Below are 26348 nucleotides of genomic sequence, written 5' to 3'. Positions count from 1 at the left end.
TACATCTACTGTTAGTGAGGATTTGTACAGTCAGCCACTTGATGAACACACAAATTGGTTTATAGAACAGCACATGAATAAAACACAGACATTTGTTAAAATAATAGCACAAACATAAACATTTGCATTACAATCATTTAAGTGTCTTTGTCCACAGACTAGGAGACAGGCCTCAGTATATTCAGATTAGGTGGAGAAGTGTCTTTGTCCACAGACTAGGAGACAGGCCTCAGTATCTTCAGATTAGGTGGAGAAGTGTCTTTGTCCACAGACTAGGAGACAGGCCTCAGCATCTTCAGATTAGGTGGAGAAGTGTCTTTGTCCACAGACTAGGAGACACAGATCTTCAGAGGAGTGTCTTTGACAGACTAGGAGACAGGCCTCAGTATCTTCAGATTAGGTGGAGAAGTGTCTTTGTCCACAGACTAGGAGACAGGCCTCAGTATCTTCAGATTAGGTGGAGAAGTGTCTTTGTCCACAGACTAGGGGACAGGCCTCAGCATCTTCAGATTAGGTGGAGAAGTGTCTTTGTCCACAGACTAGGAGACAGGCCTCAGTATCTTCAGATTAGGTGGAGAAGTGTCTTTGTCCACAGACTAGGAGACAGGCCTCAGCATCTTCACATTAGGTGGAGAAGTGTCTTTGTCCACAGACTAGGAGACAGGCCTCAGCATCTTCAGATTAGGTGCTACAAGACAGAGGATGGAGGAGAAGGAAGAGAGAGATCAGAAAGTATGGAGAAGAAGGTGTTAGATACCTGAGATAATGATGTGATGATTGTCCTATGATACGCCTGAGGCAATGATTTGATGATGGTCCTATGATAGAACTATAAAAAGATACATTTATTACAGGCAGCAACACAAAAACATGCTTCCATTCTGAAAAAGACTCTTTGATCTGGGTAGCTATGTTTTTATTTGACCTATATTTAATCATTCCACATATTCAAGGGAGGGAGAAAAGAAACCGGTCTTACCTCGATTCACTCAAGAACTTAACAAGATGGCGTTCATGTTCACTGAGAGCTTTGAGACAAGCTCCCATCACTTCTGGTCCTTTAGGGAGGACTGCGTTCAGTAGTTCTCTCATTCGCTCCTGTTCAGTTGTTTCAGCTTTTATTCTGGAGTACTCTTCATCACCAATCATGCTCTTTGACAACAGATCATCTGCTATTGGCATTGGGTTTTTGACTCCCTGAATGAGTTCAGCCCTGTGTTTCTTCAGAAACTCCTCAGCAGGAATCCCAGAGAGTGTTAATGCTGAAGGGGGGTGAATTAAATGAATATGTCTTTAGGGCGAACAGCAGCTGTTTCTACATCTAACAGTCTCTCCAGTTAACATTCCTCTGATAGTCATGTCTTGTTTTGAGCTGACTCCAGGGTTGTCGTCAATTCATATTCAAGTCAGTCAAAATAAAACCAGTTTCTACAACCATTACGGATACTTTTTGGAATTTGTCGAACGGAACACGGCTTTGATTCTCTGAGCATAATGCGCAACCCAAATGGCGTTTTTTGTGATAAAAGTAATATTTATCGAACGAAAAGAAGATTTGTTGTGTAACTGGGAGTCTCGTGAGTGGAAACATCCGAAGATTATCAAAGGTAAGCGATTCATTACTTTTTCTTACTTTCATGACCAAGCTAACCAAGCTAATATAATGCTAAGCTGTTGTAGCATTGAAAGCTACACTCACAAAAGCTTGGATTTCTTTCGCTGTAAAATATATTTTCAAAATCTGACACGATAGCTGGATTAACAACAAGCTAAGCTGCGTTTTGGTATATTTTACTTGTGATTGTATGATTCTAAATATTTTTAGTAATATTTATGCATTTGGCGCCCTGCAATTCAGCGGTTGTTTAGGAAAGAGATCCTGTACTCGGGATGCGTAGCCCAGAGAAGTTAAATTACGATAGATAAATGGCTGGTTCTTTTTTCCTAACAACGTAGGTTTATGTACTTTGACGTAAAGCGGTCAAATTAGCACTCTATATTCATTTTTGACCTTTAATCCCAGAGAAATGGCCATAACTCAAAAAGCATTGAGGCTTCGATGCCATCTTGTTCGGGGTCCACTGCCCATTACGCCAAACCTATGCTCACCAAGTTTCGTCTTCGAAATCTTTTCCGTTTAGGAGAAAAGGCCATGTCGTGATTGGTGATGTTTTGTACATTTGCAATATGATTCCATTCACCCTCTGGTGGGATATATACCGGGACAGCTAAAAAACGACCTTTTAAAAAAAAAATGTAATCAAATGGAAACCGAATGTCCGAGAGACTTCATTAGATGACTTCCTGAAAGATCTGGCCCCCGTGCACGGCACACCGCCGTCAGCGAATTTTACAAACGTTCGGACGTCTAGTAAGAGACCGTACATTTGCAATATGGTGTTTCTCACTAACCATACGGCAAATGTCAAAATGTTCCCTTCTTGTATGTAAATGTGATCGTTTTTTATTTTTAATACATTTGCAAAAATGTATAAACCTATTTTTGCTTTGTGATTATGGGGTATTGTGATGTCATTATGGGGTATTGTGTTGATTGTTGAGGAAAGAAAACAATTGAATCAATTTTAGAACAAGGCTGTAATGTAAGAAAGTGGAAAAATTCAAGGGGAATACTTTCCAAATGCTCTGTAACTCTGGTTACTAACTAGTTGAATGGGTGTCAGTGACGTATTCTGTCACACCCTGATCTGTTTCACCTGTCTTTGTGATTGACTTCACCCCCCTCCAGGTGTCGCCCATCTCCCCATTACCCCCAGTGTACTTATTCCTGTGTTCTCTGTTTGTCTGTTGACAGTTTGTCTTGTTTGTTCCAGTCAACCAGTGTTGTGTCTCAGCTCCTGTTTTTTCCCCAGTCTCTCTTTTCCTGTCTTCCCGGTTTTGACCCTTGCCTGTCCTGTCCCTGACCCCGCCTGCCTGACAACTCTGGCTGCCCCTGCCTGACAACTCTGGCTGCCCCTGTCCCTGACCCCGCCTGCCTGACCACTCTGGCTGCCCCCGTCCCTGACCCCTGCCCCTGTCCCTGACCCTGGTTTACTGACCCCTGCCTGCCTCGACCTGTCTTTGCCTGCCCCTGTTACAATAAACACTGTTACTTGGACAGTCTGCATCTGGGTCTTACCTTGGTTCTGATAGTATTCATCTGAAAGATAAACAACATGAGGTTATATCACTCTAAATAACATCTGGTACAAAAGTACAAAGTGATGATTGACATGTGCTCCTACCTCGTGATACTATTTCTGTCCATACTGTCCTCTCATCATCACCGAATAATTCCATCTCAATGTCAATCCCTGTCATTTTCACAACCGCCTTGAAAAAGCTTGGTGTGGTGTCTCTATGTATGAGATGAATCCTCTGGAGAGAGAGAGAGACTCCTTTAGCAATGTGAATGTTTCCCATGTCAATAAAGCCATTTGAATTGAGAGAGAGAGAGAGAACAATAAATAGAACTGTGACTGAAATGTCAGGTTCATGTTCTTAGTCTCCTAAAACTGTACCGGTGGATTGATGGAGGTAGAACAGGGAATGTTCAGTCTGAAGGAACTCTTCAGTTTGAAGGAACGCTCTGGTCTTGTGATGGGAATCCTTTTAGACCCTTGAAACTTTATTTCCTGTTGTTCCACAGCCTGCGAAACGAGGCACGGAATACCCAGCCAGTCAATGTATAGTCTGATTCAAACATGATTCAGAAAACTCAAAAAAGCGTTGAGGCCTCGACACCATCTTGTTCGGGGCCAACTGCCCATTATGCCAAACCTATGCTCACCTAAGTTTCGTCTTCGAAATCTTTTCCGTTAAGGAGAAAAGCAACACATTTATCTTCATTTAATGAGTGTCAACATAACTAACCAGTAGTTAGTTCAGGTCATCTCCATAATAATGGTCTCTCACCTGTATCTGGCCGGGGTTACTGGGGAACAGGTACAGGCGTGGAATTAGTGTTTCCTTCATCACTGTCAGATAGAGCAACAGCTCACAGTGGACATCTACGTTCCTAGACAGTAATCTCAGTATCAGAGAGATAGGTGAGAACTTGGGATGGAGAATCTTAGCATGGAATCTGGTGACCTCATGCACTTCCTCTAAAGACACTCCATGTTCCTCTACATGAAGAATCTTCATCTCATTCCTCAGGGAAGGGTTGGTCCCTGAACAACACAATAAAAAGGAGACAGAAAGACAAATATTGAATTATTCTAAACAAAACAGGGAATATGCAGTACCAGATCACAGTAAACACAAACTCCCAGAATAATTAATTAATTGTTTCAGGAAGTGAAACTCAGTTACATGGAAATGTCTTTCTGAATACTATTTCTATATGGTTTTACCTAAACACACACAGTGTGGCAGATGAACTTCCTCCAGTTCACCTAACTCCATAGTAATGTCCAGCAATGGACCACCTTGTGTGTACTGCATGTCTTTCAGAAGTTGACTGTAGGGTTCCCAGTTCCTGAAGTGATACTTCAGAATGACATCTCTGTCACACAGCCAGCGGAGCCCAGACACTGTGCACTCATAACTCCCTCTGGGTGTCCTGTGCCTGAGGGCAACAACAAGATGTGGTAGAGAGGGTCAATGGTCAAATGGAGAGGTTGGATTAGAAGACTATTCCCAAAGGTAATGGGGAAATACACTAGCAAGTGGAATGAAAGTAGTTATTTTACCTGAACATTGTCACTCCCTGGACAGTGGAAGTCAAGGGTTCAATCTGAAGCCAGTGTGTGGAGTCCTGAACAAGGACAAACACTTCAGTAATACATATGGGGCCTGTTTCCTGGACACATATTGAGTCTAGTGCTGGACTAAAAAGCTTTTTTTTTACCTTTATTTAACCAGGCAAGTCAGTTAAGAACAAATTCTTAAGGAACAGTGGGGTTAACTGGTCTAGGAACGTGGGGTTAACTGGCCTAGGAACAGTGGGTAAACTGGTCTAGGAACAGTGGGTAAACTGGTCTAGGAACAGTGGGTAAACTGGTCTAGGAACAGTGGGTAAACTGGTCTAGGAACAGTGGGTAAACTGGTCTAGGAACAGTGGGTAAACTGGTCTAGGAACAGTGGGTAAACTGGTCTAGGAACAGTGGGTAAACTGGTCTAGGAACAGTGGGTAAACTGGTCTAGGAACAGTGGGTAAACTGGTCTAGGAACAGTGGGGTTAACTGGTCTAGGAACAGTGGGGTTAACTGGTCTAGGAACAGTGGGGTTAACTGGTCTAGGAACAGTGGGGTTAACTGGTCTAGGAACAGTGGGTAAACTGCCTGTTCAGGGGCAGAACGACAGATTTGTACCTTGTCAGCTCGGGGATTCAAACTTGCAACTTTTTGGTCCAACATTCTAACCACTCGGCTACCCTGCCACTAAAAAGCATGCTGGGAAACTGGCCCATTACCAAAGTAACTAATCTAACGTATTTATACAATGTTGCATGTAATGCTGGTGATTTATCAATTAAACAGTCTAATGACAAAATATGACAACAGCTAAAGTCCTGCATGCCTCCAAGCAGAACACAGGACTGTCTCTATCCCAGTATGAATGGTTGGTCAGTACACACCTGGCTGTGAGACTGTGTTTATATTACTAAAGCAGATCACAGGACTGTCTATATCCCAGTATGAATGGTTGGTCAGTACACACCTGGCTTTGAGACTGTGCTTATATTACTAAAGCAGAACACAGGACTGTCTATATCCCAATATGAATGGTTGGTCAGTATACACCTGGCTTTGAGACTGTGTTTATATTACTAAAGCAGAACACAGGACTGTCTATATCCCAGTATGAATGGTTGGTCAGTACACACCTGGCTTTGAGACTGTGTTTATATTACTAAAGCAGAACACAGGACTCTCTATATCCCAGTATGAATGGTTGGTCAGTACACACCTGGCTTTGAGACTGTGTTTATATTACTAAAGCAGAACACAGGACTGTCTATATCCCAGTATGAATGGTTGGTCACTACACACCTGGCGTTGACACTGTGCTTATATTACTAAAGCAGAACACAGGACTGTCTATATCCCAGTATGAATGGTTGGTCAGTACACACCTGGCTGTGAGACTGTGTTTATATTACTAAAGCAGATCACAGGACTGTCTATATCCCAGTATGAATGGTTGGTCAGTACACACCTGGCTTTGAGACTGTGCTTATATTACTAAAGCAGAACACAGGACTGTCTATATCCCAATATGAATGGTTGGTCAGTATACACCTGGCTTTGAGACTGTGTTTATATTACTAAAGCAGAACACAGGACTGTCTATATCCCAGTATGAATGGTTGGTCAGTACACACCTGGCTTTGAGACTGTGTTTATATTACTAAAGCAGAACACAGGACTCTCTATATCCCAGTATGAATGGTTGGTCAGTACACACCTGGCTTTGAGACTGTGTTTATATTACTAAAGCAGAACACAGGACTGTCTATATCCCAGTATGAATGGTTGGTCACTACACACCTGGCGTTGACACTGTGCTTATATTACTAAAGCAGAACACAGGACTGTCTATATCCCAGTATGAATGGTTGGTCAGTACACACCTGGCTTTGAGACTGTGCCTGACTCCTGCAGGTATGTTAAAGTAAGAATTGACATTATGACTTACCTCAACATGGTCACAGGTCTTACAGCTCTGTGGAATCCCTGAAGTCAAAAGTAGTTGTTATTTAAAAAACGGACAATATCATGGAATAATTAATTAATAATTATTAAATAGAATTGTAATACAAATATATATAAGTGAGCAACAGTCTCAGAATGTACACTCATTAGCATACCATAATCTGACATTAGTGTTATATTAATGAATGTTTGTGGAAGCAGGAAACAACATCGTTCTGGTCCATGTTTTGTAGATGTTGGGGTCTGATTTCTGGTAGATTCTAGGATGAGAGCTTAAAGGTAGAGTCAGCTAAATTATGTTGTACGAGCAGCACCACAGATATTGTGATGAGCAAGATGCCTGACTTCTCTCTCACACAGTCACCCACAGTATCGACCCATGTGTTTGGGTTCTCTTCACTCTCTTACAGTGTGCTAGTCACGGGACCAAAACAGCAGAGAAGTTTAGCATCGTGTTACAACGCTCTTAGTTGTTGTAGAAAATTTACCCACTATGCGATTTACTTTGTGCATCTACGTCATATCGCTGACTCTACCTTTAAGTTTGTTTTGACCAAATAGATCATGATTGTGTTCCTTGCCTGGGAATCAACTGTAATGAACACTTGAAAATATTTTGAGTCATAAACAATTATCAGTTAACACTCACATTTCTCAGATCCAAACTTGGTCCAACTCTCTCCACCATGGTCTCTGGTGTCCTCAGGTCCAAGCTTGGTCCAACTCTCTCCACCATGGTCTCTGGTGTCCTCAGGTCCAGGCTTGATCCAACTCTCTCCACCATGGTCTCTGGTGTCCTCAGGTCCAGGCTTGATACAACTCTCTCCACCATGGTCTCTGGTGTCCTCAGGTCCAAACTTGGTCCAACTCTCTCCACCATGGTCTCTGGTGTCCTCAGGTCCAAACTTGGTCCAACTCTCCACCATGGTCTCTGGTGTCCTCAGGTCCAGGCTTGATCCAACACTCTCCACCATGGTCTCTGGTGTCCTCAGGTCCAGGCTTGATACAACTCTCTCCACCATGGTCTCTGGTGTTCTCAGATCCAGGCTTGATCCAACTCTCTCCTCCATGGTCTCTGGTGTCCTCAGGTCCAGGCTTGATACAACTCTCTCCACCATGGTCTCTGGGGTCCTCAGGTCCAGGCTTGATCCAACTCTCTCCACCATGGTCTCTGGTGTTCTCAGGTCCAGGCTCGATACAACTCTCTCCACCATGGTCTCTGGTGCCCTCAGGTCCAGGCTTGATAAAACTCTCTCCACCATGGTCTCTGGATTTGGTAAAGCAGAAGGATAGACTGTGATTAAACTAAATACAACTTCTAAAGGCTTTATATAGCATACATACAGTCTTCATAAGCAGTACAAAGGGTGTATAAAGGGTGACAGGACAGCTCCCTATGTAGGCTGATTTGCCTAAATGTGACATTGCCCACTATGTCACCTTCCATAAAGTCAATACTGATGGTGACATTTAACTAGGTAGGCACAGTCGAACTGTCTGTAGGTCCAACAGAACGCATTAAAACACACCACTACTAATCTAACTTTCTGTAGGTCCAACAGAACACAACACACCACTACTACGATTCTAATTGTAGAAATGATTCAAGAGGGAAACAAATGAAACATGGCTATGACTCACCTCTGAATGTGTTGGTCATCTATCGGACACAGGGTCAATGAGGAGGAGGAGTACATTATAAACCCAGGATAGAGGGGTTCAGTGAATGTGGTGTGTTCTGTGTAGAAGTGTGTCACTGTACCAGAGGAGGACACACTATAGAAGGACAACGTACCAGCTGGCCAGTCCAGATACACTCCAACTCTCTTAGAAACAGGACAAGTATTTGGTCGACTGTATCTGATGACTCCATTATGGTAAAAGTTATAAGCCCTATCATAGCAGACTAAACACCAGGACTCCTTATTGTGTCCAATCCTACTGTCACTCTCCCCTCCCTTCCTCTTCATTCCTTTGTACAGCACACCAATGAAAGCCCCGTCACCATCCCTCTCCACCTCCCAGTAATAGCGACCTCCAGATAAGCCTTCTCTGCAGAGAACTTGGGGATGAAAGTCAAATCTGTCTGGATGGTCTTCATAATGCTGGTCCTCCACCACCCGTTTCAACTTCTTGTTCCCCTCAGACAGTATCAGGTGTGGGTTTGCTGTATTTGGGTCCAGGGTGAGATGACAGGCATCTGTAGACAAAAGGAGAGTTTAATCAAACCACATCTTCATATAAAGTGTTGTTTTGTAGGAACAAGAACTGATTAGTTACTATGTGTCAGGACCCGGTTACGAACCCGGGTCTCCGGAGTGAGAAACAGTCACTTAACCAACTGAGCCACGAATAGTCGGCAGAACCCAGAAGATGAGGCAGATACAGCAGTACTTGAGATGGTGTATTTAATAAAGTAAAAAGTGAAGTCCTTCAGGAAAACATGTAACTCCACAACCTCAAAAGGAATTCCACAAGAACAAGGTAATCCACAAGGTAATCCTCCAAGACAAAAAGGTAAATCCACAAGGTGGTAGGTATAGCATAAAAAGCCTCAAAAGATACTCAAAAATAAATAAACAAGAACAAAAAAACAGAATTCCACAAGAGCGTCCACCGGGATCAACTAGAGTTCACAGAATACTAGGGCTGGGTGCTAACATACAAACACAGAGCAAAGAACTGAGGGAAACTAAGGGTTTAAATACAATCAGGGAAAACGAGGCACAGGTGCAAATAATAATGGGGATCAAGGGAAAGCAAAAGGTCAAAAGCACAATGGGGGCATCTAGTGACCAAAAACCGGAACAACCCTGGCCAAATCCTGACAGAATCCCCCCTAGGAACGGCTCCTGACGTTCCTACCAGCTCTCGGGGTGGAGGGCCCTGAACTGACGAATGAGGTCAGGGTCCAGTATGTCTTTGGCAGGAACCCAGGAGCGCTCCTCGGGACCGTAGCCTTCCCAGTCCACCAGATACTGCCAGGACCTCTGCACCCGGCGGGAATCCAGTATCCGATGGACGGTATAAGCCGGCTGGCCTCCAATGACACGAGGCGGAGGGGGAGGTCTGTCTGCCGGGACAAGGGGAGAAAAAAACAACAGGTTTTAATAAGGAAATGTGAAACGTGGGATTAATCTTAAGGGATCTGGGTAAGTGTAGGCGATAAGAAACTGGGTTAACTCTCCTGGCAACCTTAAAGGGACCAATGTATCTTTGGGACAGCTTGCGAGACTCCACCCGTAGTGGTAAGTCTCTTGTGGAGAGCCAGACTCTCTGGCCGGGCGCAGGGTAGGCCCGGGACGGCGACGTCTGTTGGCTTGTTGTTGGTACCTCTGTGAGGAACGCATAAGATTAAGACGGGTCTTCCTCCACATAAGCCGACAGCGTTTGACGAACTTCAAGGCTGAAGGCACTCTGACTTCTGCCTCCTGGTCCGGGAACAATGGAGGGGCATAGCCAAACTGACACTCGTGCGGGGACATACCAGTGGAGGAGGAGCGCAAGGTGTTGTGCGCGTATTCGGCCCAAACAGTAAAGGACGACCATGTGGACGGGTTGTTACGAGTCATACATCGGAGGGTGGTTTCCAGCTCTTGATTCATCCTCTGTTTGGCCGTTGGACTCCGGATGGTACCCTGAAGATAGACTGGCAGAAGCCCCCATGAGTTGGCAGAAGGCCTTCCAACCTTGAGGCGAACTGGGGACCTCTGTCAGAAACCATATCTTGAGGAATGCCGAAGACTCGAAACACATGATTAATTACCAACTCAGCCGTTTCCTTGGCAGAAGGTAACTTAGTCAGAGGGACGAACCTGGCCGCCTTTGAAAACCTGTCGATTATGACTAGGATAGTAGTATTGCCATGGGATGGAGGAAGGCCAGTAATAAAGTCCAATGAGATATGGGACCAGGGTCTGTGGGGAACAGGTAAAGGGTGAAGGAGTCCTTGAGGGCGGAGGTGAGAAGATTTGCCCTGGCAGCACACGGGGCAGGCATTGACGAAAGTGGCAACGTCTTCTCTTATGGTAGGCCACTAGAACTTACGCTGGATGAACTCCAAGGTGCGACCTACGCCCGGGTGACAGGTGAGGCGAGAGGAGTGCCCCCACAGAAGGACCTGAGTCCTCACTGCCTTGGGGACAAACAACCGATTGGCAGGACCTCCTTTCGGGTCCGGTTCGATAGCTTGAGCTCGTCTCACGGTATCCTCAACTTGCCACGAGATCGGAGCGACGATCTTAGCAGCAGGAAGGACAGGCATGTCCGTGTCATCTCGAATGGCAGGAGCGTAGACTCGGGACAGGGCATCCGGTTTGAGATTCTTCGACCCGGGCCGATAGGTGAGGATAAACTGGAATCGATTGAAGAGAGACCATCTAGCTTGTCTAGAGTTCAACCGCTTCGCCTGCTGGATATACTCCAGATTTTTGTGGTCCGTAAGCACTTGAAACGGGTGAGAAGCCCCCTCGAGCCAGTGTCTCCATTCCTTCAATGCCATCTTAACCGCTAGGAGTTCACGATCCCCACATCGTAGTTCCTCTCAGCCGGGGTAAGCCGGTGTGAGAAGGAAGCGCACGGATGAAGCTTCTTGTCTTCACCCCTCTGAGACAGGACAGCTCCAACACCAACCTCTGATGCGTCTACCTCCACCACAAACGGTTCATCCGTTGTCGGTAGTATCAGGATGGGAGCAGAGAGGACGCGCTGCTTGAGTCCTTGGAAGGCCGTCTCAGCTTCTCTTCCCCACAAAAACCTTGCATTGCCACCCTTGGTTAAAGCTGAGAGAGGGGCTGCCACCAAGCTGAAGTTCTTGATGCACTTGCGGTAAAAGTTTGTGAAGCCCAGGAAACGCTGAACTTCCTTAATGGATTTGGGAGTGGGCCAATCCGCTACCGCCCCTACCTTCCTGGGGTCCATTTGGACTCGACCGGGTTCCACTACAAATCCCAGGAATTGTACTCGGGATGAATGGAATTCACATTTTTCCGGCTTAACGTACAGATGGCTGTCTAGGAGGCGTTTGAGTACTTGTCTGACATGCTTTGTGTGTTCTTGAAGGGAGCTCGAAAAGATGAGGATGTCATCCAAGTAAACGAAAACAAATATGTTAAGCATATCCCTAAGCACATCGTTTATGAGCGCTTGGAACACCGCTGGGGCGTTGGTCAGGCCGAAGGGCATCACCAAGTATTCATTGTGACCAGTAGGCGTGTTGAAAGCGGTCTTCCACTCGTCACCAGGTCTGATCCGCATAAGATGGTATGCGTTCCGCAGGTCAAGCTTAGTGAAAACAACTGCTTCCTGGAGCAGCTCAAAGGCTGTGGCCATAAGGGGTAGCGGGTAACGGTTACGGACGGTTATGGCATTGAGTCCCCGGTAGTCGATGCAAGGACGTAATCCACCGTCTTTCTTGGCCACAAAGAAAAACCCTGCTCGCGCCGGGGAGGTGGATGGACGCATGAGGCCTGCTTCCAGAGCGTCCTTGATGTAGGTATCCATAGCAGCTCGTTCGGGTGGAGATAGGGAAAAGATCCGACCCCTGGGGGGCAAGTGCCCGGAAACAGGTCGATGGGGCAATCATAAGGTCTATGGGGTGGTAGCATGGTGGCCCTCTGTTTGCTAAACACCAGTTTGAGGTCATGGTAACACTCGGGAACTCGGGTCAGGTCGATGGATTCTAAAGACTCGGGAGTAGAACTCGGGGAATTCTGGAAAATACAAGTAGCTTGGCACGTAGGACCCCACTGCTTGATAGTGCCCACAGACCAGTCGATGTGAGGGTTATGGCTGTGAAGCCAGGGGTATCCAAGGACGAGAGGGAACTCGGAACAGGAGATCAAATGAAAGTTCATCAATTCCTGGTGTTGTGAAACTGAAAGTCGCAAGGAGGTAGTGATATGAGTGACAAGTCCAGATCCCAAAGGGCTTCCATCCAATGTAGTAACCCTCATGGGGTCACTTAGAGGTTCAGAGGGAATGCCATTCTCCTTCGCCCAGACACCATCCATGAAGTTACCTGCAGCTCCAGAGTCTACCAAGGCTTGAAGGTGAAGCTTGTGGTTGTCCCAGCAAAGGGTGACTGGAATGAGCAGACTATGTTACTATAGTTCTGAGTATACAGTTAATTAGGATTGAAGAGACTTACATTTCCTCGGCCCTGATTTCAGCCTGCACTCTCCACCATGATCCACACTGTAGGAGAAACAGGTTATTGACTGACAAAGACCTAATGAAGCAGTCAACATTTAAACCATATTGTTGTGTTCTGGTGCACTATCCCAGTTCATTACTATCCTACCTACTGCATACAGAACGGAGTACAATTCATTACTAGAGACATACAGGTATTCTATCCTACCTACTGCATACAGAACAGAGTACAATTCATTACTAGAGACATACAGGTATTCTATCCTACCTACTGCATACAGAACAGAGTACAATTCATTACTAGAGACATACAGGTATTCTATCCTACCTACTGCATACAGAACGGAGTACAATTCCAACAGGATATCAGAGATCCAGAAGAAGAGTATTCATGTGGTGATGATGTATGCTGTGTTGGAGTGCTAAGCCTGCTGGGTAAACGTCCCCTTAATTCTACCATCATGTCCTCATGTTACTGACCCTACTACACTATATATGACACAACCGCTGCTCACACTATTAGGACATCTACTCTGACTTACTTCAGCTTCATCAGTTTATATGTGGGATCCACCAGAGCAGCTGAAAGCAGTCCCCCTGCAGAGTCTCCTGGGTGATTGTAGCTCAGGTCCAGCTCTTTCAGGTGGGAGGGGTTTGATCTCAGAGCTGAAGACAGAGCAGCACAGCCCTCCTCTGTGACCAGACAGCCAGACAGCCTACAGAGAGACACAACAGCTGTCTAGGTTGATGTACTGGTGTCAATCATCTAGTAGGACACCCATACATTTGTCCATGACACCGACCTGACTGAAACAGCTGTACTTACCCCAGTGTGTGTAGTTTACAGTCTGGATCCTCCAGTCCAGCAGACTGCAGTGTAACTCAGCTCAGTACCGACCTGACTGAAACAGCTGGACTTACCCCAGTGTGTGTAGTTTACAGTCTGGATCCTCCAGTCCAGCAGAGAGCAGTGTAACTCCTGAGTCCTGCAGATCATTGTCTCTCAGCTCCAGTTGTTTCAGTTGTGAGTTGGGTGAACTCAGGACTGAGGCCAGATCTGAACAGCAACCCTCTGTCAGACCACACTGACCAAGACTAGAGGGCAGAAGAGCACATCATTAACACATGTTTAAAACCTCCACATAATAACTCATACTGAAGATATTGAACTCACACTAGTGTCTGTATGTTGCAGAGGGGACTGGTTAGTCCAACACAGAGCAGCTCCACTCCTCTGTCTCCCAGGTCATTGGAGCTGAGGTCCAGTTCTCTCAGGGGAGAGTTTGGTGTCTGTAGAGCTGAGGCCAGAGTCTCACAGGATTCATATGTGAGGTAACATTCAGCCAGTCTGGAGAGAGGAGATATGTTGATTCACTGTTAAATATGCAAAGATTTAACAATAATGAGATGCATTAAGACAATAACAATGGTGGAACAAACTCCCTCACGACGCCAGGACAGCGGAGTCAATCACCACCTTCTGGAGACACCTGAAACCCCACCTCTTTAAGGAATACCTAGGATAGGATAAAGTAATCCTTCTCACCCCCCCCCTTAAATGATTTAGATGCACTATTGTAAAGTGGCTGTTCCACTGGATGTCATAAGGTGAATTCGCCAATTTGTAAGTCGCTCTGGATAAGAGCGTCTGCCAAATGACTTAAATGTAATGTAAATGTATAACAGAAGGACATGATTAGACAATGTTAAAAACATACTTTATTTATTCATATATTTTTAGTTTTTACACGATGAGTGATGAGAAGAGAATCCACCAGCTCATTGGGTCTCTCTCTACACCCCCTTATGCCATGTCTTGAAATATGCAGACAGATGGATTAAAAGTATGTTTACATTGTAATACTTCTGACAGACAACTTCTATCTCCTCCCATAACTTTAGGAATTATAGCATTCCCAGAAGGCATGAATTATTGACTCATTGTTAGTTTTACACTTAAGACATGACTCTGTCATTGTGCTGTAGAATTTGTTCATTTTGTCTTGTGTAACAAATTCTATACATTACTTTATACTGGATTAACCGTAAATTTTTGCTCACTTTCATTTCATTAGTTATGTTCCAACATTCCCTCCATCTTGTGCCCATTTCAGTTATTTGTAAGTCTTGGTTCCAATAGTAAAACATTTTTTTCTCTAAAAACACATACTAACTCACACAAGATATTTAACCTTAGTTTGATATATTTATCACATTTGATGAATGTTTCTGCATATTTACCAAGATGTTAAAATAATGTTAAAAACCTAAAACATACAAGCTACATACAAAATATATAAACACGATAAAGACAGTGGATACAGAAGATATGTAACTCACACTAGTGTCTGTATGTTGCAGAGTGGACTGGTTAGTCCAACACAGAGCAGCTCCACTCCACTGTCTCCCAGGTCATTGTAGCTGAGGTCCAGTTCTCTCAGGGGGAGTTTGGTGTCTGCAGAGCTGAGGCCAGAGTCTCACAGGATTCATATGTGAGTTTACAGTCAACCAGTCTGGAGAGAGGAGATATGTTGATACACTGTTAAATATGCAAAGATTTAAGAATAATGTTATTCATTAAGACAATAACAGAAGGAAATGATTAAACAATGTTAAAAACATACTTACTACAAAATATATAAACACACAGTGGATACTGAAGATTACGGACATATTCAATCAATCCCAGTCTGCTGTTCCAACATGCTTCAAGAGGGCCACCATTCTCCCTGTTCCCAAGAAAGCTAAGGTAACTGAGCTAAACGACTACCGCCCGTAGCACTCACTTCCGTCATCATGAAGTGCTTTGAGAGACTAGTCAAGGACCATATCACCTCCACCCTACCTGACACCCTAGACCCACTCCAATTTGCTTACCGCCCAAATAGGTCCACAGACGATGCAATCTCAAACACACTGCACACTGCCCTAACCCATCTGAACAAGAGGAATACCTATGTGAGAATGCTGTTCATCGACTACAGCTCGGCATTTAACACCATAGTACCCTCCAAGCTCGTCATCAAGCTCGAGACCCTGGGTCTGGACCCCGCCCTGTGCAACTGGGTACTGGACTTCCTGACGGGCCGATCCCAGGTGTTGAGGGTAGGCAACAACATCTCCACAATAACCTCAAACTCAACGTCAACAAAACAATGGAGATGATTGTGGACTTCAGGAAACAGCAGATGCAGCACCCCCCTATCCACATCGATGGAACAGTAGTGGAGAGGGTAGTAAAGTTAAGTTCCTCGGCGTACACATCACGGACAAACTGAATTGGTCCACTCACACAGACAGCATCGTGAAGAAGGCGCAGCAGCGCCTCTTCAACCTCAGGAGGCTGAAGAAATTCGGCTTGTCACCAAAAGCACTCACAAACTTCTACAGATGCACATTCGAGAGCATCCTGTCGGGCTGTATCACCGCCTGGTACGGCAACTGCTCCGCCCACAACCGTAAGGCTCTCCAGAGGGTAGTGAGGTCTGCACAACGTATAACCGGGGCAAACTACCTGCCCTCCAGGACACCTACACAACCCGATGTCACAGGAAGGCCATTAAGATCATCAAGGACAACAACCACCCGAGCCACTGCCTGTTCACCCCGCTATCATCCAGAAGGTGAGGTCTGTACAGGTGCATCAAAGCTGGGACCGAGAGACTGAAAAACAGCTTCTATCTCAAGGCCATCAGACTGTTAAACAGCCACCACTAACATTGAGTGGCTGCTGCCAACACACTGACTCAACTCCAGCCACTTTAATAATGGGAATTGATGGAAATTTATGTAAAATATATCACTAGCCACTTTAAACAATGCTACTTAATATAATGCTTACATACCCTGCATTACTCATTGCATATGTATAAACTATACTCGATACCATCTACTGCATCTTTATGTAATACATGTATCACTAGCCCCTTTAAACTATGCCACTTTGTTTACATGCCCTACATTACTCATCTCATATGTATATGCTGTACTCAATACCATCTACTGCATCTTGCCTATGCCGTTCTGTACTATCACTCATTCATATATCTTTATGTACATATTCTTTATCCCTTTACACTTGTGTGTATATGGTAGTTGCTTTGGAATTGTTAGGTTAGATTACTCATTGGTTATTACTGCATTGTCGGAACTAGAAGCACAAGCATTTCGCTACACTCGCATTAACATCTGCTAACCATGTGTTTGTGACAAATACATTTGATTTGATTTGAGATATTGAACTCACACTAGTGTCTGTATGTTGCAGAGTGGACTGGTTAGTCCAACACAGAGCAGCTCCACTCCTCTGTCTCCCAGGTCATTGTAGCTGAGGTCCAGTTCTCTTAGGGGGAGTTTGGTGTCTGCAGAGCTGAGGTCAGAGTCTCACAGGATTCATGTGTGATTTTACAGTCAACCAGTCTGGAGAGAGGAGATATGTCGATTAGAGGTCGGCCGATTAATTAGGGCCGATTTCAAGTTTTCATAATCGGTAATCAGCATTTTTGGATGCCGATTATGGCCGATTAAATTGCAATCCATGAGGAGACTGCGTGGCAGGCTGACCACCTGTTACGCAAGTGCAGCATCAAAAGGACTTTGTTGCTGCAAGGAGCCAAGGTAAGTTGCTAGCTAGCATTAAACTTACCTTATAAAAAACAATCTATCTTCACATGATCACTAGTTAACTACACATGGTTGATGATATTACTAGGTTAGGCGTTGCATATAATCAATGCGGTGCTGTTAATTTATCATCGAATCACAGCCTACTTCGCCAAACGGCTGATGATTTAACAAAAGCGCATTGCCGAAAAAGCACAATCGTTGCACAAATGTACCTAACCATAAACATCAATGCCATTCTTAATCAATACACAGAAATATATATATTTTTTAAACCTGCATATTTAGTTGAAAGAAATTCATGTTAGCGGGCAATATTAACAAGGGAAATTGAGTCATTTCTCTTTCGTCAGGGTGTATGCAGCAGTTTGGGCCGCCTGGCTCATTGCGAACTGTGTGAAGACCATTTCTTCCTAACAAAGACCGGAATTAATTTGCCCAAGTTTTACATAATCATGACATAACTTTGAAGGTTGTGCAATGTAACAGCAATATTTAGACTTAGGGATGTTACCCGTTCGATAAACTGCGGAACGGTTCGGGATATCACTGAAAGAATAAACGTTTTGTTTTTCAGAAATGATAGTTTCCGGATTTGACCATATTAAATGACCAAAGGCTCGTATTTCTGTGTTTATTATATTATAATTAAGTCTATGATTTGATATTTGATAGAGCAGTCTGACTGAGCGTTGGTAGGCAGCAGCAGGCTCGTAAGCATTCATTCAAACAGCCCTTTACTCCATTTCCCATCAGCTCTTAGCAATGCTTGACGCTGTTTATGACTTCAAGCCTATCAACTCCTCAGGCTGGCGATACTAAAGTGCCTACAAGAACATCCAATAGTCAGAGGTATATGAAATACAAATGGTAGAGAGAAATAGTCAACGCGTCATAATTCCTTTGCGGCTGAACTCGAAAGGGGTTCCTTCATTATTTTACCGTTCATGTCTTCCATAGAGAATGTCTTGATCTACTTCAAATACGGTCTGTGTTTTGTGCTTAAAACGCCTCGGAGTTTTCATGGTCGTGTAAATCTCGCTAGGATAAGGTAACGTTTGTCAACATATTTTCAGAAATCCACTCTACAATTTAAAAAAAAATCTTTGTTAATATTTAGCCAATATTGATCAGAGTTACCTATGGATATCTACACAGTTATTAAATTGGCAAGGTGGTGTGAGCCTACACGAAACACAAACCTGATTTGAAGTGAATCTAAAAATATCCTATGGAATATATGAATGAAAGAACCGCTTTTCAGATTTTGCTGGAAGGTGTCATGGGATTTATGACTCACACTTTGGTAGTCAATACATACCATGTCCATTATTAAAATAGGATTTCCTGCATATAGAAATTACAGTTGTTTTCAACATTCATCACAGGTAACTCTAGTTTTATTATTCAAACAGTTGAGAGTATTTGTGTCTCCTAAGCAGACTCTTCAGTATCCCTGTCACTTCAGAGAGCTGTGTGTGTGTGTGTGTGTGTGTGTGTGTGTGTGTGTGTGTGTGTGTGTGTGTGTGTGTGTGTGTGTGTGTGTGTGTGTGTGTGTGTGTGTGTGTGTGTGTGTGTGTGTGTGTGTGTGTGTGTGTGTACGATTATATTAATTTGACAGATAGCAGAGAAAAGCAGAGCACCAGTGTGGGACAATGACATTGAATTGGCACCAGGGAAAGCAAGGTGTCTAATTTGTGATAATTGTCATTATTACAAATATATTTAAAAAAATAGAAAATCGTCCAATTAATCGGTTTCGGCTTTTTTTGGTATACGTTCTTCTTTTGTTGAAAGAGAGTCGGACCAAATGACGTGTAAGTTACTCATGTTTAATAGTGAAACAAACAAAACGAACTATACATGAAATAACAAATAAATGCAAAACAACAAACGGAACGTGAAACCTATTACAGCCTGACTGGTGAAACTAACACAGAGACAGGAACAATCACCCACGAAATGTAAGCGAAACCCAGGCTACCTAAATATGGTTCCCAATCAGAGACAAAGAATCACCTGACTCTGATTGAGAACCGCCTCAGGCAGCCAAACCTAATTAAACACACACACCCCTAATCAGCTACAATCCCAAATACTACAAACCCCAATACGAAACTACAATACATAATAAACCCATGTCACACCCTGGTCTGACTAACTAATAAACTAAAACACAAAATACTAAGACCAAGGCGTGACAGTATCGGCGTGAAAATCATAATCGGTTGACCACTAATGTCGATACACTGTTAAATATGCAACGCTTTAAGAATAATGAGATACATTAAAAACCTGTTAAAGCTAGGCACAATACTGCCCCCTTTGGAGGAATTGCGTGCACATAGTAAACAGAAACAAAATCTGTCCAAAATTGCTAATATATGCATATAATAATTATTATTGAATAGAAAACACTCTAAAGCTTCTAAAACCGTTCGAATTATGTCTGTATGTAAAGCAGAACTTAGCCATTCTCCCAAACTCTCTCTCTCATCAGGAAAGTTACCCCAACTTTGACGTCATCGCCCCCAACCTTCCCAACCAGCTACAGATCTGGGATCGGTTTCTGTGTCTTCAGCGTGCTGTGTTCTTTCAATGGGGCGCGTAATGAAGAAAATCCCTCGAGCTTTGACCGGTTGGCGGGCAAAATACTGAAGTGTCACGAGAATTTAGCTGCGCGTCAGGGCGCATTTGAAGACACGGCACTCTTTTTCCACATCGTTTGAGGAGAGTTGCGTTATTTTGTTTGAATCGCCAATTGTTTTGTACGTTAATAACATCCTAAAGCTTGATTCTGCACTTAGTTTGACCAGTATAGTCGACATATAATATGTAATTTTGAAGTTTTGATGCGCAACTGTTCGGGACCAGAAGTCATTTTTAATATAATAATAATAATATATCCCATTTAGCAGACGCTTTTGTCCAAAGCGACTTACAAGTCAGCTGGGCCACTACTTTTTTACATATCATTTCGAACCCACGACGCTTGGCGTTGCAAGCGCCATGCTCTACCGACTGAGCCACACAGGATTGGTGCATTTCACCTGAAGCTGTTAGCATATGCTAATACAAAGACACACGAACTGAAACAAAACGATGTATTGGGTAAGTATGACTCCTTCCACTACATTCTGATCGAAGACCATCAAAGGTAAGGGAATATTTATGTTGTAATTTTGTATTTCTGTTGACTCCAACATAGCAGAGAAATATTGCTTATGTCTGAGCGCCGCCTCAGATTATTGCATAGTGAACGAATTCTGTAACGTTAAAAATAAATGTAACACAGCGGTTGCATTAAGAAGCAGTGTATCTTTCTAACTATATGTAGAACATGTATATTTAGTCAAAGTTTATGTTGTGTATTGCTGTTATTTGGCGTTATCTGTCGGAGCTTTCTATAATTTCTCCGTACATTTCTGTAGCATTTTTTGAACATGGCTCAATGTAAACGGAGATTTATGGATATAAATTGCATATTATTGAAAAAAAACAAATGTACTGTGTAACATGTCCTATTACTGTCATCTGATGAAGATTTTCAAAAGGTTAGTGAATTATTTTTCTTTTTATCCTGCGTTTGTGATTGTGTCTTTTGCTTGACAAAATGGATGGATATCGTCTGTGTGTCTGTGGTGGTTTGACATAAATATGTGCTATGTTTTCGCCGTAAAACATTTTAGAAATCTGACTTGCTGACTAGATGAACAAGGTGTTTATCTTTCATTTGAGCTATTGGACTTGTTAATGTGTGGAGGTTAAATATTTCTAAGAATATTTTTGCATTCTGTGCGTCACGGTTTGAGTTGATAGGGGGTGTGGTTCCCCTTGGGGAACGTGTACCGTTAAAACAAGATAAGACAATAACAAAAGGACACATGATTCACCAATGCTAAAAACATACTATCTCACTCAAGATATATTTATCACATTGTACGTATGTTTCTGCATATTTCCCAAGATATTCAAATAATGTTAAACATACACATACTAACTAACTACAAACTATATAAACACACAGTAGATACTGAAGATATTTAACTCACACTAGTGTCTGTATGTTGCAGAGGGGACTGGTTAGTCCAACACAGAGCAGCTCCACTCCTCTGTCTCCCAGGTCATTGTAGCTGAGGTCCAGTTCTCTTCGGGGGAGTTTGGTGTCTGCAGAGCTGAGGTCAGAGTCTCACAGGATTCATATGTGAGTTTACAGCGATCCAGTCTGGAGAGAGGAGATGATCTGTTAGATATACAAATCCTTCATTATAATGATACTGTATACATCAACTCAATAACAGAACTTACAGTGCTCTCTTGCAGGTTCTCACCACCGGCAGCAACCTCTGATAACCTTTCTCTGATGTGTTGTATGTCTTCAGGTCAAACTCCTCCAGCACCTCCTCTGACATCAGTAACAGGTAGGCCAGGGCTGAACATTGGTCAGGTTTTAGTCTTGTTTCTGAAAGAGTTCCTGATCGCAGGGAGGTCTGCATGTCTTCAACTAGAGAGTTGGCACCAAGTTCATTCAGACAGTGGAACAAGTTGATGATCCTTTCTGGTGAGGATTCCTGGTTGATCTTGTCTGAAAGGTACCTGACTGTTCTCTCATTGGTCTGTGTTGTACTTCCTGTCTGTGTCAGAAGGCCTCGTAACAGATTCTGATTGGACGCCAGTGAGAGACCCAGGAGGAAGCGGAGGAACAGGTCCAGGTGTCCATTCTCACTCTTCAAGGCCTGGTCCACTGCTCTCCTGTGTAAGTCAGACAACTGGATTGACCCCTTATCTTCATCATCTTCAATATCCTTCTCCTCTTCATCATCACTAGTGGGGGAGAAAACATTTTCTTTCTTGTCCAGACATGATTCTAAAGCATGCACTGCTGCTAGAAACTCCTGAATGCTAAGATGCACAAAGCTGTAGACCTTGTCTTGGTACAGCCCAGATTCTTCTTTAAAGATCTCTGTACACAATGCTGAGTACTCTGATGCCTCTGTGACGTCAAGGCCACACTCTCTCAGGTCCTCCTCATAGAAGATCAGGTTGCCCTTCTGCAGCTGTTGGAAAGCCAGCTTGGCCAGTTTCAGGATCATCTCTTTGTCTGACTGAGACAGTTCCTTTGGGTTTGTCCCTGTGGTTTTGTTGTACTTCCTGTTCTTCACAATGATTTGGATGAGCATGAAGTGTGAGTACATCTGGGTCAGATTTTTGGGGACTTCATCCTTCTCTGCCTCTTTCAGTACCATCTCAAGGACAGTGGCTGATATCCAACAGAAGACTGGCATGTGGCACATGATGTGGAGGCTCCTTGATGTCTTCATGTGCTTGATGATTTCATTGGCCAGATTCTGATCTGTGACATTCTTCCTGAAATACTCCTCCTTCTGTGCATCATTGAACCCTCGTACCTCTGTCACCTGGTCAACACACTCAGGAGGGATCTGATTGGCTGCTGCAGGCCGTGAGGTTATCCAGAGGAGAGCAGAGGGAAGCAAATTCCCCTTGATGAGGTTTGTCAGCAGCACGTCCACTGAGGTTGGCTTCGTGACATCACAGCACGTCTCATTGTTTTTGAAGTCTAGAGGAAGTCGACACTCATCCAGACCATCAAAAATGAAAACAGTTTTGGTTTCACCATCTTCAATGCTGTCAATCTCTTTCAGCTCTGAGAAGTAGTGGGAAATATGTTGCATCAGACTGTATTGGTCCTTTTTCAGGTTCAGATCACGGAAAGGAAGAGGAAACATGAAATGAACGTCCTGATTTGCTTTTCCCTCTGCCCAGTCAAGGACGACCTTCTGCACAGAGACTGTTTTTCCAATGCCTGCGATTCCTTTTGTCAGCACAGTTCTGATTGGTTTGTCTTGTCCAGGTAAAGGCTTGAAGATGTCGTTGCATTTGATTGGTGTCTCTTGTGTGGTTCGTTTCTTGGATGCCATCTCGATCTGTCTAACCTCATGTTCATTATTGAGCCCTCCACTTCCACCCTCTGTGATGTAGAGCTCTGTGTAGATGTCTTTGAACAGACTTTGGTTTCCATGGTGTCCAATTCCTTCAGATATGTGTTGATACTTGTGTTTCAGTTTAGCCTTAACGTCTTGTTGGACTGTCAGCAGAGTTTGACCTGTAGGAAAACAATGAGAGTTGGGACTCATCAGTTAATGTGTGTGTTTTATAAGGGCCTTTGTACCGTTCTTTGTGATATTGTATGAAACACAGTCTTACTTCTTCTGTCCAGAAGGTTGTGTGTGATCTTTAATACATCCTCACTGTCCAAACTCTCCACTTCCTTATTGTCATCTGGTAATGGTTCCTGGCTGAAAGCAGGTGGCTGATCACTCTTCATTGATAGCAGGCTGGTTGTAGGTGACTCTGCTCTGGGCTTCTGGACACTGAACAAAACAGGGAGACAGATCACCTCATCTACTTCATTTTAACAACTGTAGAGTGGAACTTCTGAAGTCCTGATGTTTCTTTTAAAGCTACAGTCTGCAATTGGTAAATCCATTTTTGGCCTTTTAAATGAATGATGTACAGTCATGGCCAAAAGTTTTGAGAATGAATATTAATTTTCACATAGTCTGCTGCCTCTGTTTGTATGTTGGCAATTTGCATATACTCCAGAATGTTATGAAGAGTGATCAGATGATTTTCAAAGCCCCTCTTTGCAAATGAGCTGAATCCCCAAAAAACATTTCCACTGCATTTCAGCCCTGCCGCAAAAGGACCAGCTGACATCATGTCAGTGATTCTCTCCTTAACACAGGTGCGAGTGTTGATGAGGATAAGGCTGTAGATCACTCTGTCATGCTGATTGAGCTCGAATAACAGACTGGAAGCTTCAAAAGGAGGGTTCTGTTTGGAATCATTGTTCTTCCTCTGTCAACCATGGTTACCTGCAAGGAGACACGTGCCGTCATCATTGCTTTGCACGAAAAAAGGGATTTACGGGCAAGGATATTGCTGCCAGTAAGATCGCACCTAAATCAACCATTTATCGGATCATCAAGAGCTTCAAGGAGAGCGGTTCAATTGTTGTGAATGAAGGCTTCAGGGCTCCCAAATTCCAGCAAGCGCCAGGACCGTCTCCTAAAGTTGATTCAGCTGCGGGATCGGGGCACCACCAGCACAGAGTTTGCTCAGGAATGGCAGCAAGCAGGTGTGAGTGCATCTGCACGCACAGTGAGGTGAAGACTTTTGAAGGATGGCCTGGTGTCAAGAAGGGCAGCAAAGAAGCCACTTCTCTCCAGGAAAAAAAGTCAGGGACAGACTGATATTCTGCAACAGGTACAGGGATTGAACTGCTGAGGACTGGGGTAAAGTCATTCTCTGATGAATCCCCTTTCCGATTGTTTGGGGCATCCAGAAAAAAGCTTGTCCGGAGAAGACAAGGTGAGCGCTACCATCAGTCCTGTGTCATGCCAACAGTAAAGCATCCTGAGACCATTCATGTGTGGGGTTGCTTCTCAGCCAAGGGAGTGGGCTCACTCACAATTTTGCCTAAGAACACGAATAAAGAAGCCATGAATAAAGAATGGTACCAACACATTCTCTGAGAACAACTTCCAGAAACAGAAACAGTTTGGTGACGAACCATGCCTTTTCCAGCATGATGGGCACCTTACCATAAAGCAAAAGTGAAAGATCAATATTTTGGGTCCATGGTCAGGAAACTCCCCAGACCTTAATCCCATTGAGAACTTCTGGTCAATCCTCAACAGGTGGGTGGACAAAAACCCACAAATTCTGACAAACTCCAAGCATTGATTATGCAAGAATGGGCTGCCATCAGTCAGGATGTGGCCCAGAAGTTAATTGACAGCATGCCAGGGCGTAATGCAGAGGTCTTGAAAAAGAAGGGTCAACACTGCAAATATTGACTCTTTGCATCAACTTCATGTAATTGTCAATAAAAGCCTTTGACACTTATGAAATGCTTGTAATTATACTTCAGTATTCCATAGTAACATCTGACACAAATATCTAAAGACACTGAGGCAGCAAACTTTTCCCTTTAGTTTTATATCTTTAAGATAAATGTATATTTTACATTTAATCTCTTACCACTTAGAACTGGTGTCTTGAGTCATTTTAGAGTCAGTGTTTGGGAACCTTTCTCCCAAAAGATAAAGAGTCATTTTAGAGTGTCAGTAGTCCCGTCCTCTCTCTCCCCAGAGAGACTCATTTTAGAGTCAGTGGTCCCGTCCTCTCTCTCCCCAGAGAGACTCATTTTAGAAGCAGTGTTCTCCTCCTCTCTCTCCCCAGAGAGACTCATTTTAGAGTCAGTGGTCCCCTCCTCTCTCTCCCCATAGAGACTCATTTTAGAGGCAGTGGTCCCCTCCTCACTCTCCCCAGAGAGACTCATTTTAGAGGCAGTGGTCCCCTCCTCTCTCTCCCCAGAGAGACTCGTTTTAGAGGCAGTGGTCCCCTCCTCTCTCTCCCCAGAGAGACTCATTTTAGATGTAAGTCAAAGCTCACTCAGCTACAATAAGAAGAAACAGAACAGTCAATATTCTGAACATTGTTGAAGAACCATTAATAATGACAACACATTTACTATCTGTGGTCAAAGAGTACAATCAGCGACTTCATATTGTATCCAACATACACAGTCCACTATGTTATTAAACATACACAGTCCAATATGTTATTAAACACACACAGTCCACTATGTTATTAAACACACACAGTCCAATATGTTATTAAACACACACAGTCCAATATGTTATTAAACATACACAGTCCACTATGTTATTAAACACACACAGTCCACTATGTTATTAAACATACACAGTCCAATATGTTATTAAACACACACAGTCCACTATGTTATTAAACACACACAGTCCAATATGTTATTAAACACACACAGTCCACTATGTTATTAAACACACACAGTCCACTATGTTATTA

The 26348-nt window shown here is 43.6% G+C and overlaps 2 protein-coding genes and 1 pseudogene across 2 annotated transcripts; all 3 read right to left on the bottom strand.

The window, feature by feature from the left end:
- Window positions 1-377: 377 nt before the first annotated feature.
- Window positions 378-7585, bottom strand: LOC135536406 (NACHT, LRR and PYD domains-containing protein 1 homolog). Its single transcript, XM_064962750.1, has 10 exons — window positions 7309-7585; window positions 6643-6680; window positions 4695-4759; window positions 4356-4570; window positions 3916-4172; window positions 3522-3650; window positions 3246-3378; window positions 3140-3160; window positions 980-1262; window positions 378-688 (listed from the first exon to the last, which is right to left on the bottom strand). The coding sequence occupies exons 1-10, from the start codon at window positions 7583-7585 to the stop codon at window positions 682-684; spliced, it is 1425 nt and encodes a 474-aa protein (XP_064818822.1). The 3' UTR covers window positions 378-681.
- A 1-nt stretch (window position 7586) lies between these two features.
- On the bottom strand, window positions 7587-13691 carry LOC135536404 (butyrophilin subfamily 3 member A3-like; the record flags this gene model as incomplete). Its single annotated transcript, XM_064962748.1, has 5 exons — window positions 7587-7926; window positions 8301-8859; window positions 12808-12854; window positions 13355-13528; window positions 13639-13691. Coding segments are annotated over 5 exons (1173 nt in total), but the record flags the coding sequence as incomplete, so codon positions are not given.
- LOC135536400 (NACHT, LRR and PYD domains-containing protein 12-like) lies at window positions 13644-25535 on the bottom strand (annotated as a pseudogene).
- Between the last annotated feature and the right edge of the window lie 813 nt (window positions 25536-26348).

The sequence above is a fragment of the Oncorhynchus masou genome, unplaced genomic scaffold, assembly GCF_036934945.1.
Source record: "Oncorhynchus masou masou isolate Uvic2021 unplaced genomic scaffold, UVic_Omas_1.1 unplaced_scaffold_614, whole genome shotgun sequence".
Classification (NCBI taxonomy): Eukaryota; Metazoa; Chordata; class Actinopteri; order Salmoniformes; family Salmonidae; genus Oncorhynchus; species Oncorhynchus masou.
This window is presented reverse-complemented; position numbering and strand designations above follow the sequence as displayed.

What these genes read in the sequence shown, in the direction of transcription:
- LOC135536406 (XM_064962750.1), bottom strand. Translation starts at nt 7,585, where the DNA reads ATGGTGGAGAGTTGGACCAAGTTTGGACCTGAGGACACCAGAGACCAT. An exon ending in CTACCTCCATCAATCCACCG is followed by an intron (nt 3,379 to 3,521) that starts GTACAGTTTTAG and finishes CTCTCTCTCCAG; the next exon opens with AGGATTCATCTCATACATAG. An exon ending in TGAATACTATCAGAACCAAG is followed by an intron (nt 1,263 to 3,139) that starts GTAAGACCCAGA and finishes ACCCCCCTTCAG; the next exon opens with CATTAACACTCTCTGGGATT.